This window comes from Mauremys reevesii, linkage group 6 (genome assembly GCF_016161935.1).
Source record: "Mauremys reevesii isolate NIE-2019 linkage group 6, ASM1616193v1, whole genome shotgun sequence".
NCBI classification, from domain to species: Eukaryota; Metazoa; Chordata; order Testudines; family Geoemydidae; genus Mauremys; species Mauremys reevesii.
Genome location: NC_052628.1, coordinates 38690683 through 38705329, shown reverse-complemented (window position 1 = coordinate 38705329; position 14647 = coordinate 38690683). Strand labels below are relative to the sequence as shown.

The following is a 14647-nucleotide window of genomic DNA, read 5'->3' as shown; positions in this document are numbered from 1 at the left end:
CAGCCATCATACACTCAGTGCCCTCAGCAGCAGCTATCCTGTCCAGGGGCTGGGAGACCTGCATTCTCCTTGTTTTTCAGCTACTTATAGAGCTTCCAGTAGACAAATCTTTGCCTGCTGACATTCCAGAGATTTTTCGAGTACCTGTTCCTTTACTAGGGGGGTCAATTGTGGTGCTGTACTCTAGATGGAAATGGATATTAGTGGCTGGCTCTGGAGTTCAAGGAATCTGCTCCCCCACACTACAGAGAACCCTCCGAAGTCATGCATTTTTTTTTCTAATTGATACTTAATAGTTTCCAGCTTTGCCTTCCCTCCAGGACAAAGGATTTGCATTGGAAAGGTATTTGGAGCAGACAAAAGGGAAGATAACTAGACACTGCTAAGAGAGTACAAATGGCACAGACCACCTTAACTCTGGTATTTCCCAATTTCTGAGTTCTTGACTTTGGCACCTTAATAATGGTCTTTTGACATAGCTTTTTGTGTGTACTATAGAAATAAACTGACAAAGAACCCCTTCCCTCAGCGTACTTGCTGCACAGCAAAACTGGACATATTTTTGGCTGTTGGCCTTGCTGTGACTGTGTGTGTTATAGCTATACAAAGAAGTAATGGATACTGGTGTCTGTCTTTTCTAACAGAGGCTGTATGGCAGCAGTGAAGATGTTTTGAAGATTGTAAGTATGCAGGAAATCACTCTACAGGAAGCCTTGTATTCTGTACTGTCAATGTAGGAATGTTTATTCAACAATAGAGAGAAATGGGGAAGTTTGGGGATAGAAGGAAAAAAAGTACTTGAATCCTGGCACTTCAACTTGTGGTCTGATGTTCCATTAATCTCCAGAAAAGCATCTATCTCCTGCTAGGCCGTCTATGAAAGAGCTGGCTGGGGTCCCCTGGGGGAAAGCATCATAAGAAGCAGACAGCCTCAGCTTTCATGCTCTTGTCAAATCTGTAGCTTGCTTGGCTATGTCTGGTCAATGTACAAGAACCCAGATTATTATTTATTAGCCGCAGGTTGGTGTGAACAGTCTGCATGTTATTCTACTTGAAGCTGCTGGCTCCAAAATAAGAACAGAAATTGTTGAAGTCTCAAGAGAGATTTTTAAAACTTCCCTGACAGGTTAGAGGAACAGAAAATGGAAAATATATTATTGCAATTCAAAAATGAGCCACAAGACCTGCCAAGTAATTATATATCTGCTAGCAGTGGGGAAAAGGTCAGACATATACACACATTTTAACAATATTAGTAAATACTGGAACATTTACTATTTCTATGGGTATTACGCCTAGTAGATAAGAAAAATTAATTGGATTTGTATTCTCAACATTACTACTTAGATACTGTTGAAAAGCTTTAAAAAGCTAGATCTAGGAAACAACACAAAGCACTCTGTAATGATCAAAGGGTCTATTTGTCCCCAGATATAAGTATTATAATGCAGGCCCAAGTGTATAAAACTTTTCCTTAAGGAATGAATTTAAAGAAGTGGGCACAAAAGTTTAATTCTGTTAGATGGAAACGTTGGTATGATGAGAAACAATACACGTTTTAGGATTCAACAGGTGCTGAAAAATTTTTAGTTAAAATACGGCAGCCACAGTAATGGCTCCAGCAAGGCAGACCTCAGTGTCTAAGAGACTAAAATAGAGACATAACAGAAAAATGAACTATTTTCTTTGCCTTTTCTACGAAGAGTGAATACACATATCTTGAGTATCTCTTCTGTCCCACAAGAGTGTTAAAGTGAAGTCTCTTACTGCTGTCATTCATAATGCTAGTTATGCTGCTGGTCTAGTGGTCAGGTATAAATAGATTTTTAAGATGTCAAACAACTGACAAGCCCTCTGGAAACAAGAAGCTATTTCTGAAAAATAGTGACAAAAATTGTCTGATCCACTTACACAATGTTAAAAAAAAAAGTACTGTGTAGGATGGGTCATCTTAGTTCGTGTTTTTAAGATTTCTGGTAAATTATGGAATCCCTACTGGCTGCCCAGATCACATTTGGAAACTTTCAGCAGGTGTGACAGGATTTAAACATTTAAGCATATGAGGGAATAAGGCTGCAATGACAGAAAACTCTCTCCTCTGTGTAGTATTGTCTACTGGGGAGTGGGAACTGGGAAACTCAGGTTCTATTCTGAGTTCAACCATTGACCTCATGTGTGATCTTGTGCAAGTTATTAAATGTGTTGTTTCTCTCTCTGAAAAACTGAGATGATACTTATCTATCTCTTTTATATTGCCTTAGAATCTAGGATGCCAGGTAAGTATTCTCTATATAAGAACAACATATTTTATTGGTTAATACCAAACATCTCACTCTCCACCTCCCCCAGACATAATTATAAGAAAAAAATATTTATTAAAGATTCTTCCAATACTTGCTCCAGATGCTTGGAGACAAATGATTGCGGTCACTGTTAAGTCAGTACATGACAAAAGTTACGGACTATGGCAAGGACACTTGAAATATGATTTTCCCTATGCTTAGATTAGGACATAACTGCGCTAACTCAAATACCACTACGTAGTAACTTGGTAAATGCTGACTTTAAAATGATAACCACTACCGTGCAAAAAATGGCTGCATTCAACAGCTGACTACTCTATCTCCCTAGGCTGGTAAGTCCCCTGAATAAACTATTAATGACTGCTATTGAGAGGTACAGTGCAATCTGTCATGTAGCTTTAAGAAAAACATGTTTTAGTAGCTCTTGTACACTATGACTTTATTAATCCTGTAACTCAGACTGTTCATGCTGCTTCTTTTTGGGGTGGGAATAGGTATCTTTCAGTTTGAGACGCTCCCCTATTACTTACTCCTAAATATCAGTGGTGCAAAAGTACAGTAACTCCTCACTTAACATTGTAGTTATGTTCCTGAAAAATGCAACTTTAAGTGAAACGATGTTAAACGAATCCAATTTTCCCATAAGATTTAATGTAAATGTGGGGGGTTAGGTTCCAAGGAAATTTTTGGGGGGCAGACAAAAGGCACTATATACTGTACTGTGGTGGGGAGGTGCCCCTGGCTTACTCCTGGGGCTCAGGGCTGGGGGTGCAGGGTCTGGGAGGGAGTTAGGGTGTGGGAGGAGGGTCAGGGCTGGGGCAGGCAGGAGGTGCAGAGCACTTACCTGAGGCAGCTCCTGTTTGGTGCAGGGGGTGTGCACAGCACTGCCCTCATGGCTGCGATTCTGGGAGCTGCCTCTCCCTCCCCCCCGGCACGCAGGGCCACCTGGAACACAGGGGCTTTAGGTGCTGCAGGGCCCTAGGCTAAGCTGTGCTTTCCCCTTCAAAGTGCCACTTCTCGCCGGCCAGCTTTGAAGAGGAAAGCGCCGCTTCTCTCCGGCCGCTGGCTGCGCAGCTGCTCCTGCGCCTCCTGAGTCCTCCGGCCTGTGCTTGCAGGGCCACATTCCGAAAGGAGCTTTAGAGCTGCAGGCCAGGGCCCCGGGCCCCCTTAGCCCAAGGCCCTGCAGCCCCTAAAATCTCTGCGTTCCGGGTGGCCTTGCCTGCTGCAGGGAGAGGGGCAGCGTCCCCGCTTGCTCCCTTCCTCCCTTCATCCCGCCCTCCCAGAAAGTCCTAAGCGCTGCCAAACAGCTGTTTGGTGGGGGGGAAGCGCTGGAAGGGAGGAAGGAAGGGAGGGGGAGGAGGCGGAGAAGAGGAACTTGTGCAATGCTCCCTTGTAAAGTCAGCCAAACAACATTATAAGGGAGCATTGCATAACTTTAAGCGAGTATGTTCCCTAATGGAGCAGTGATGTAACTTTGAAACAATGTTAAGCGGGAGGACATTAAGTGAGGAGTTACTGTATGTACAAACTACAGAAGAGGCTTTAGTTATTTCTAGAGTACAATATTTTATGAATATCCATATATCTAAAAATAAGCTATTCACCAATCACAAATCTCTTACTCTGATTGTGAGTGAATAAATAGGATTTCCACTTTAGCTACCTCCTGTAATTAGATATGGACAATCCTTTTGATGCAAATATCTAGCATTAAAATGCTAATAGGGATAGAATTTCTATCTTGTCTTGAAAAGAATGTTAGTATATTTTGGGGAGAGGTTGTGGCTTTTTTTCCAGGATAGCTAGCACAAATATGGTCCAAACCAACCAGCCGCCTGTGACAATCGAGCAAATCTGCCAGGCTACATGACCATATAAGCTATTATTTATAGTTACATTACATTCAGTGGATGGTTAAACAAATATGAAATTATTCAGGAAATCAGATCTAACTTTTACAGGAAAGATGAACTTTCACTAGAAGAAGAACATCTCTGAGGGGTATAAGAACCTTCATTCCTGGAAAAATCTCAGCCTGTAGTTTAAAAAAGCTTAATAAACCCATCCAGGAGCACTTACTATAACAGTCTTAGCTACAAAGCATGTGACTTAATATAAACAGGGATAGTGAAAAATCAATGTATTACTAAACTTTGTCAGTTGCACAACCCACATTGGGCAAAACCAACAAATCCCTTGATGTGGTCTTTGCGATCAGGGTGATAAGTTCGTATTTACTTTGGTGGGCCTCTCGTAGGTAAAAACTTTCTGATACCAGTGGATCCAGCTATCAAAGTAGTCAAAATGTATCTGTACGTTTTGAAGAGATCTAACACTTGTACTAAAGGAGTCACTGGGGTATCTCAATACATTGTTATACTCTGTGGCCCAACAGAAACATAGGGACAGAATGCACGTGCTTTGCCAGTGGTTTACACAACTGTTTTCATAGATTCCAAGGCCAAAAGTGACCACTGTGATCACCTGACAGAACTTTTTGGTCAGTGATGGAAAATCCTTGACCCTTGGTAAATTGTCCTAATAGTTAATCACCCTCACTGTTAAAAAACTATGTCCAATTTTCATTCTGAATTTGTCTAGCTTCAACTTCCAGACATTTACTAGACGGCAGTAGAAAGGCGAGAATCAGGATTACTGGCTTCTATTCCTGGGTCTGGAGGGGAGTGGCATTAAGTAATTAAAGACAGCACAGCCAAGCATCTAGCTCTGGTACATGCAGCCTGAGGGGTGGTTTAGCTTCCGTGGATGATATGTGGATCTGCCATAGTGGAGACAGGTTGCCACAGCCCTCTCCGCCAGAAATCACCTTGTACAAACTGCCAGCCCATTTGTGAGACTGGACAATGACTCTTGACTGTCTCCTGTAGTAGAAGATGTAAGGCCTTGCTCAGTAATAAGGGCTGTGATGTAAACCTTATTAACACTAGACAGTGGAAGGTCTTCTGCCGGCTTCGAGCCTAGCACACCCTCCTTAGGACAAAGTGGGTAGGAGTACTGCTGTGTCTGGAGCTATAGGTCTGTACTTATTGTGAAGGAGTTTGAATGAGACTTTGGAACATGCTCAGTGTTGTTGGAATGTCGGAGTTGTGTGGGGCTGGAGTATGTTCAGTGCAGATGGAATGTGTGGTGATTCAAGCAGAAAGCCTCTTACAAAGCTCTGCTGAGTATGTGCAAATAATGATTTTCAGAGGCTTATAACTTGGCCATATTTGCGTGGATTTTCCTGGTGAGAGCAAAAGGCTCTGATCTGATCCCAGCACAGTCCCCCTACCAAAGTCACATCCGTGCTCCAAAGCAATGGAGGGACTAGAGCTCTTCAAAGAAACGTCTGGGAAAATATTTAACATAGGAAAAATTAGCTAATTTGCCAAACTTCATTCTTGGAAATGACAAAACTGATTTTTATTGAAACTTTTTTTTTAAACAAATCAAAGAGCAAACATGGAAAATTAGCTTGAATGACAGATGTTTGACAAAGTTACAAGTGCCTGAAAATAGGGACTGGTAATGGAAAGTGTTAGGTGACGATAGTGTTAACTATAGAGTTTTAAAGTTTGAGTTTTAAAGTTCTCCTTTAGTTTTGTGACTGTGCAACTACTGTTCACAACTGTGAACATTCATTCATGCCTTTCAAGTTAATAGGCCTGTTTGCATGATTAAGTACTCATCAGTGTGTAGGAAATACATAGTTAGGCCCCATTGCACAGAGAAATGCACAGTGCTCAGCAATATAAGTAAACCTCTCCACCCCAAAATAAATCAGCACTCATGAGTATGCCAGGGCACAATTAGGGTATAGTGGTACTAATGCAAGGAGGATATATAATATTATATCATGATTCTCCTATTGCCATACTGTAGTACTGCTTTATCTGAGTATGAAGAACAGGTGACCTTACAGTAAAGTGAGAACTGAGGCTGTCATAAGGATCACCTGACAAATACCGCTCATGGTTCCTGTACTAAATTCCTCATGAGATATGCAGGAGGGAGTTCCTGTCAACCCAGCTGCTAGCAGCACAAGGTCCTTTGCTTCCATCATCTTGTTGAATTGCAGAGTTGGTCAAGAATTTTCCAGCTAATGTTTTTTTTTAAGAGAAAAAGCAATTTCCATAAAAACAAAATTTTAAATAAGAAAATTTTGATTTTGCCCCCAAAATGTTTTTTTTTTAAATCAGGAAAATCAAAACAAAGTATTTCATTTTGAGTTGGGTCAACCCATAATCTAAACATTTTGGTATGCTGAACTGAATCAAAATGTTTAGTTTAGGGTCAGTTCAACAACAATGTGTCTGCCTGTGCCTCATGGGAGTTGTTGTTTGGGTGCCTTATGTGCCCATTCTCCTCTATTGGCTGGGTTCTGGCTGAACTAAATCTCTCATGAAACCCTCTGGTTGAACAGCTGTGGTGCATCATGGGAGTCTCATGACTATGATGGGAGATGAAGTCCAGCTTATGGAGGCGACTGGGGGCATAAAGCACCTGAACTACAACTCCCACGAAGCATCGTGGCATCTCAGGCTGTCACAATTTAATGTCAAGGTAGCCTGAAATGAAATGTTTTGATACTTTTGAATCAAAAATTTTCAGAACCCACCATTCTGCATTATTTATTCCAGCAAATGTACAGCATATCTTGTTCAGTGGAATCTGAATAACTGGTACTGGAAGCTAAAACTTCCCATATTGGGTCAAACATTATTCTAGTTTCAGGCTCTTAAATCACAATAATACATTAGATAGGCACACCTGATGTGACACACTTTTATAAGGATGGTGACATCATTGTAGAACCACTGCTTATGTGAATCCTTCTACTATACAGACAATTCAGACAACTATATGTCTACCCAAGGAAAACTAAAAAAAAGATCAGTTTTGAAAGTTAGTGTCTGTGATGTGTTTGTATAATTCAATACCTTTCCGATGAAACTGGAGGGATCCTAGCAGACATATGGACTTGAGCATCTCTGTTGTGTACATTTCTAAGCAACATTGCAACTGAATGTATAGTCTACAGATTTCAGGATGAATCTCTCCATCTTCTGGGCTGCAACAAAAAAGAGGAAGACTGTACTTAAAATAGACTTGTTTAATACAGCCTTCAACTGTCTGTCTGTAAAATATATGGAAAACTTGTTATTTCTAGAGAATTTTATTTAAAATAAGTCTTTAACCATATAAACATTAGACATATTTTACAAAACATTCAATTTAACTTATTTCTCCCCCTCCTGTCATCCATGAAGTGTTTAAATATTTAAAACAATTTAAGTGATAACAAATTCTGTATTTCCCTCTAATATCAAGATCCAGGAGGTGTTTTATTCTTTATTACTTTTTGTAAGTTTTACTCATTCTCTCACAAGCTTTCTCTGAACTGTGGGAAGTCTCTTCTAGCGTGTATGGTCCTTACTTCCCCCTGCACATTTTTTTTTGGACAAAAGCAGAAAAATTAATTTGTAACCTGCAAAGTCTGAGCATTTGTTCCTTCTCCACGTGCGCTGGGGAGTATAACTTTGGTGGCGATGGTAGACTCATGTAGTCCTAGCGTAATTCTACTATGTAGAGGCACAAATTCAGGGTCAGGCACACAATTTCTGTAATCTAGTAGGGTCTTTGGTTATAACTTCTTGTTTTGTATTGCTTAGATGTTATTGTTACAGCATTAATACATGAAACCTAATAATGAATATGATCCACCAGTGTGTTAAGTACTTCACAGAAAAGTATGAAGACAAGGTCCCTGCCCTAACAATATACAATCTAAAAACACAGCACTCAAACCAAGCCTGGGGATAGGCTAGGCTGGAGTGGTTGAATGGTGAAGTTGAGTGTACAATTTTTAGTTTCATGACTTCTGTATGAATCTCTTTTTCAATTGTTATTCTCTGTGTTTAAACTGTTAGTCATCTGATTAGCCAACACTACAGTGTGGGGAGGTCTGGGGCTTATAGGACTTTTGGAAGAGGTGCTTTTTGAGCAGCATCTTTGTCATAATAATTGTAGAAAGAAGGACAAGGACTAAAAAAATCCATTCACTAATTTTCAAACTGAGCGTAATCTCTAACTGACTGTTTAGAACACAGATAAAATAATTTTGCCACATACAGGGTCCATTTTTCAAACCTGGGTGCTAAATTGGACATCTAAATCCCATATTTGTAGGCTCAAAATAGCACTTAGGCATAAAAATATTTATTTTACAAGCCTAGCTGTTCATTTGAGTATCCAAAGAAAAGATTTGTCCAGCCAAGTTTAAAAGGTGGGCTCACAATCACCTTTGCTAGTAGCATTTTTAATTATACAGTTGTTGTTCAATTCAAGGATTTAGGATTTCAGCAAAAGAAAGACAAATAACATAGAAAACTGGATTATAAAACAGATATAAAATACTTGCTTTACTGAATAAATGTTGAACCTAAAGGCATCTTGAGCAGCAGTAATATGAGGCTGGATAAATTTCATAGCATGTCTCTAGATTTCTAGAGCAAGGATATTATAAATGAAGCTTTAACAACAAAAAGATTTGCCAGCATTGTTTAAAGGTGTGTAATTTCCTGCAGCTAAACTGATAATTCTACAGAGCCTCTTATGTTAAAATAAAATTAGACTTGTGGGCTTTCTCAAGGGAACTGAAGCAACTAACTTGATAAATGATTTGCAACAACTCTACTCTGTTACTTCTGGTATTAGGTTCAAATAATTTCGTAACATCAATCAAGATTGAAGTGTTTTGAGACCTACAGCAAACAATGCTCATTTAACCCAGTAAAATGGGTACTCTATGGCAAGAGGCTAAGCCATCACTGATGCTTGTCTAACTGTGGGATGGGTGAAAGGTTAACTTCATTTTTTTGCTGTCAGCAGAAAGGCTTAAAACTTCTAAGCAAAATCCCAGCAGTTTGTACTGATTTCATACCAATAAGTTCAGTTTAAATTAACATTGATTTATAGATTAGTAGACAAGATCATCTAGTGTGACCTTCTTTATAACACAGGCCCTAAGAATTCTTTGAATTAATTACTTCTTGAACTAGAGCATGACTTTTAGAATAACATCCATTCTTGATTTATGATGAAAAAGGACACAGGAAGATGCCTCCCATTTGCCAGTCCATTGCAAGGCAGGGCCCATCAGAAAATGTCTGGGAACTGCTGGAATAATTAATAAAATTATTGTGGTTTGTTCTCTTCTCAGGACCAATTTCATCTCATATACAGGGAAATAGTCTTAATTATTCCAGGTGCCTTCTTATCCCTCTGGTACAGAACAGTATCTGCATTTCTGCTCACTCACTTCTGCCTTTTATATGTTATGGTTTCTGCTTTCAATGTGAAGGGTACATTTCCTCAGAAATCATGTTATATACCGTACCGTATTTACCGCATCGTGCATTGACTCTGAGTAAGGCTATGCTGACACAATCGTCTCCCACTTCCCCATCCCCAGTATCTTAAAGACCAAATATCTTTTCATTTCAGACACTGGCCGTAACTTCTAAGTTACTATGCATCCACTGGATGGGGCACTAGGCGATTTCCCTCAGGCCACCTCCCACAATTGCAGTCCCTGTACTTTCCTGACTGCACACAAGTTGCTCCCTGTTAATATCCTTTGAGTCACCTTGTGATGGGATTAATAGATCCCACAGAGATGAGGAAGATGCCAGAGACACAGGCACCGACTTTCCAAAGTGCTGGGGGGTGCTCCACCCCCAGCTCTGCCCTAGGCCCCACCCTCACTCCACCCCTTCCCCCAAGGCCCCACCCCTGCCCTGCCTCTTTCTGCCCCCACTCCACCCCTGCCCCACCTCTTCCCACCCTTCTCCCAACCACAATGCATCCTCGCTCCTCTCCCCTCCCTTCCAGCCTCCTGCATGCCACGAAACAGCTGATTGTGGAGGGCAGGTGTTGGGAGGGAGAGGAAGGGTACTGATTGGTGGGGCCTGCTGGTGGAGGGAGGCTGGGGGGTTGGGGGGGGAGCTGAGAAGGGGGCTTTCCCATGGGTGCTCCAGCCCTGGAGCACCCATGGAGTTGGTGCCTATGGCCAGAGAGGCTCTGTGTGTGGGGCTAGCCCCACCTCTCCAGCCCTGTCAATCATGTATAGTGTGGAGGAGGCCTTTAAAAAGGACGAAACTACAGTCAGCTACGGGGAGCAATCACCCTGAGCAGAAAAGGGCTGGAGTGACTCCTGAAGCCACAAGGGGAACTCCCATTCAGGAGACCTCCACACCCAATCCTATGGGGAGTGCAGGGAACTCCCAGGGTAAGCCTGACAGAGTGAGCCTGATTCAGCTACCCAGCCAGAAGGACTCCTAGAAAACCACTATGGAGACAGCCCCGAAGTAAGCAGGTACTGCTGGTCTTGCCTTTTCCCCCTTGAGTTGGCTGCGTGAAGAAGTTATTCCTGGGTGCATTGGAATATTTGTTTTCCTTTTGATCCCCCACTGGAAGAGACCTAAAAAGGCCTGCAAAGGATGGGGTCCTTGCAAGGACTGAGAAGCCTGGGCTTGAACATAAGCCAGCCAGTGTAGATAACTGGGCTTGGTCAGGGTCTCCCACTGTCCGGGAGAAAAACCTAAGGAGGACTCTTTTACACACCCCAAAAGAGACCAGTCCATGGCCCTATGCACCTGGAAGAGGTCATGTTGTATTCTCCTTAGGTGTGGTGCAGCTTGCAAGATCCTCCAGCTGTCCATGTGGAAGAAAAGTATCATGGTGCCTCAAAGCCCATTGAAATCAACTGAAAGACCCATATCAACTTCAATGGGTTTTGGGTTGAGTCCCCAATGTCAGCAAATGCCTTAATGGCACAATTTATCCATATATGTTGTTGCAAAGTCACAACTGCACTCTGCAGGGTCAGCTATGACTTTCCAAACTTAACAAAATCATAAGATGGCAGGAGTACTAGAATAATCACTCTTGAGAGATGATCATTTTTATTGCAGCGATTTTAGATAAAATAGATGATTACCATCAAGTTTCTTTCCAAGTGTTAAAAAGTGTAAATGAGTAAGAGGAGTACTGTACCTAACATTTTTTTGGGTCATAGTTGCTATGGAAACTATACTTACAATAATCAGTGTCTCTCACTTTCTTCATGGCTGTCACTAAAAAAAAAAGTGAGGAACTGGAGATTGGATGAGAAAATGGTACATTTCTCATAGAGTGTCTGGTTTCTGAGATGGGGAGATGTTGAATAACCACCCTTAAAAATGATCTTACTTATAATTCTGATAAGGGTAGAAGTTTAAAATTGTCCATATTACAATTTAAATAATTATTGACAAGAAAGGACACTTTTCAGCTAACTAAAGTACCACATCTAAATGGCTTTCTGTACATCTACAAGCTACAACAGAAATGAGAAAAAGCAATTACAGAAGTCTTAACTGACACTTTTTGCTCTTATAAATGCTTAAGTGCCTGAGGAGTGCCAAAAATATTATTCTGAAAAGAGCCACAGTATATAGAAAAATGATTGAATGGTACTTTCTGACCAAAAACTGTCCTTTGAACAATATTATTCATGTGTAGTTAGACCAAAGGCCAAATTCTGCTCTTATTTACACCCATACAACTCCAGAGTACTATCAGTGACATCCAAGAACATAATTTGGCCCCGTTTCTATAGTAACATCTAATTATCTCCACACTGAGACCCCTGTTGACTCAGTCTCACACTGTTCTGTTGATCAATTACTGTAATGCTCTATTATACAGTGTCTCTGAAAGGATTCCACTTATTTTCAGCCACAGTCTGCTCTCAAATGCATGTATGTAGCTCCCATTTACTTCAATGGAAGCCACAGACCCAAGGGCTGAATTTGACCTTCAGATTCCAACTTGTAAAAAAGGTTCTTTGCTATCCCTGATTGTTTCACTGTAACCCATGATTCATCTTTTGTATTGTACTTAAAAATCCACTTCAATGTAGTCAGCTCAGTTTGGTTTCTCTCAGCAATCTTCTTTGGCATTGCCATGAGGTCAAGTGACACAAGTCTTTGGTCTTCCCCTTACACTCACTATAAAAACATATGCTGTAAGAGAAGATAGATATACAGTGTAACTTACACATACTGATCATTTAAGAGATGTTTAACAACTAAGGATTGTTGTTAAATCCATTAAACAATTTTATCAATTAATAAATATATGGTAATCTGGTCTGTGTTTAAATGGTAGTAATAATCTTATTAGTTTAAAATATTACCACATAAATGTTAGCCACCAACTTTTCAGCTTCCCATTTGGCTATTTTCTCCTTGAAGGCCATTTTAATATCCAAGGGAACTCTCTTATAATTCAATGGATATTACTAGAAGAAAGCTTGTTGTTAGTGGAGTTTCACAGTAAGAGAAGCCAATCTTAGTATCTTTTTGCTGTAGGAGCACTGGCAGGATTTCTTTCCCAATGAGACAAAAAAAAACAGCTCCTCTTTGCTCCTTGCTGTGATCTACTGCAACACAGGTGGGAGCCAGGAATAGTTATTAACTCCTGCCCCCATTGGTGGTGGCAATTTCTTTACTCACCCAAAGCAGATGAGAAGAGTGTACAGATAATCTCATGGGAACACATATCTGGTAGGTGATCATTGCTCCAGTTCAAGGGACTAGTGCTGTGCAATGTACACCTAGGGGACTGGAGGGAGTAATTTGTGGAATTCCCTTAGTCTGACAAAGCCTAGTCTGTTGATGTTCAGGACACACTCAAGGCCTATCTGTTCTCTCAGGTTTTTAAGAAGGGATGAGTTGAGGGGTAAATATGCTAGAGCAGATGGTAACGGTCGGTCCAAATGGGGGATGAAATTCAACAAGAGGATCAGCATAAGGCATGTGCACAACTTAATACCTATTTAGACTTATTTAGGAGACTTAATTGTGGTTTAAGTAATATACAGGCCTTGTGCTGGCCCTCTGCACAGGGGAGAGCTTTGTCTGAGTCTTGTCTTCATGAGAAAATTTAAACTTGGATTTCCAAAGGAGCTTAAAGGAATTGTACCTAAATTGTACTGAATTTCAATTGGAGATGGGCACCTATCTTAGATTTCCTTCGAAAAAATCCCAGCTTTAATCATGTTTAAGCCTTATTTTAACAATTCAGTTAGCTGCAATGATGGTGACTGGGCAATATAGTCAAGAACAAGTCATGTCAGCAAGGACTGGGCCCAGGATTTACCCATGATTAACAGACCTGATGCTGAGCATGACTTGTTTCTTGACTACACTGACTAGTCAGTCATGGTCAAACTGCCACCTAACTTGATTTTTTAATATTATGTTTAAATGCAATTCAAATTCCGTAAGAGGATCATCCCCCAAGATGAATTGGTGGACAAGTTTATAACTTATATTGATTTAGGTATCTCTGATATCTTCAAATTAAAAAAAATTAAAACATCTCATTTTTGTCTAGTTTTGTATATATGTCGAAAAATAGGTTCAAGCATTTATGTATGTATTGTGACAGGGTCAGGCCAGATGGCTACAGGAGAGTGATAGAAGGCAGATATATTAGCCTCAGGTTAAGTAGGTCCCCTTTCCCTGGGTAAGGTAATAGGGAAGGTTCCAGAACAATCAGGAGCTTTCTGAAAACAATTAAGGCAGACAGGCTGATTAGAACACCTGCAGCCAATCAAGAACCTGCTAGAATCAATTAAGGCAGGCTAATCAGGGCACCTGGGTTTAAAAAGGAGCTCAATTCAGTTTGTGGTGCGCATGTGAGGAGCTGGGCGCAAGAGGTGCAAGGAGCTGAGAGTGAGAGGGTGTGCTGCTTGAGGACTGAGGAGTACAAGTGTTATCAGACACCAGGAGGAAGGTCCTGTGGTGAAGATAAAGGTGTTTGGGGGAGGCCATGGGGAAGTAGCCCAGGGAGTTGTAGCTGTCACGCAACTGTACCAGGAGGCACTATAGACAGCTGCAATCCACAGGGCCCTGGGCTGGAACCCAGAATAGAGGGCGGGCCCAGGTTCCCCCCAAACCTCCCAACTCCTGATCAGACACAGGAGGAGTTGACCCAGACTGTGGGTGCTGCAAGAGGGGAATATCTCTGAGGTGAGAAAATCCTCCAATAAGCACAGGACCCACCAAGGTAGAGGAGGAACTTTGTCACAGTATCTATATAATAGAGCAGTATGAACTTTTGCTGGTGATCCTTGGAGCTGGTCATGTAGCTTTAAATTTCCTCATCTTCTCTCTGCTAAATCACATTGAAAGTTAGCAAAAAATGCATTGAACACTTTCATAATTTTCCCTGCATACCACTGCTATGCTTGTCATAGGGATGTTACATAGTCATGAGCAGGAAGAGAGTTGGTC

At 41.1% G+C, this 14647-nt stretch overlaps 1 protein-coding gene across 2 annotated transcripts in view; it reads right to left on the bottom strand.

The window, feature by feature from the left end:
- The window catches only part of LOC120408138 (regulator of G protein signaling 7 binding protein), a 74688-nt gene that overhangs the window by 23494 nt on the left and 36547 nt on the right, over positions 1-14647 (bottom strand). For both annotated transcript variants that reach the window (XM_039544747.1, XM_039544748.1), the window contains exon 3: positions 7244-7374. In XM_039544747.1, the coding sequence (XP_039400681.1) occupies positions 7244-7374 (131 nt within the window). The remainder of the gene's footprint in view (positions 1-7243; positions 7375-14647) is intronic.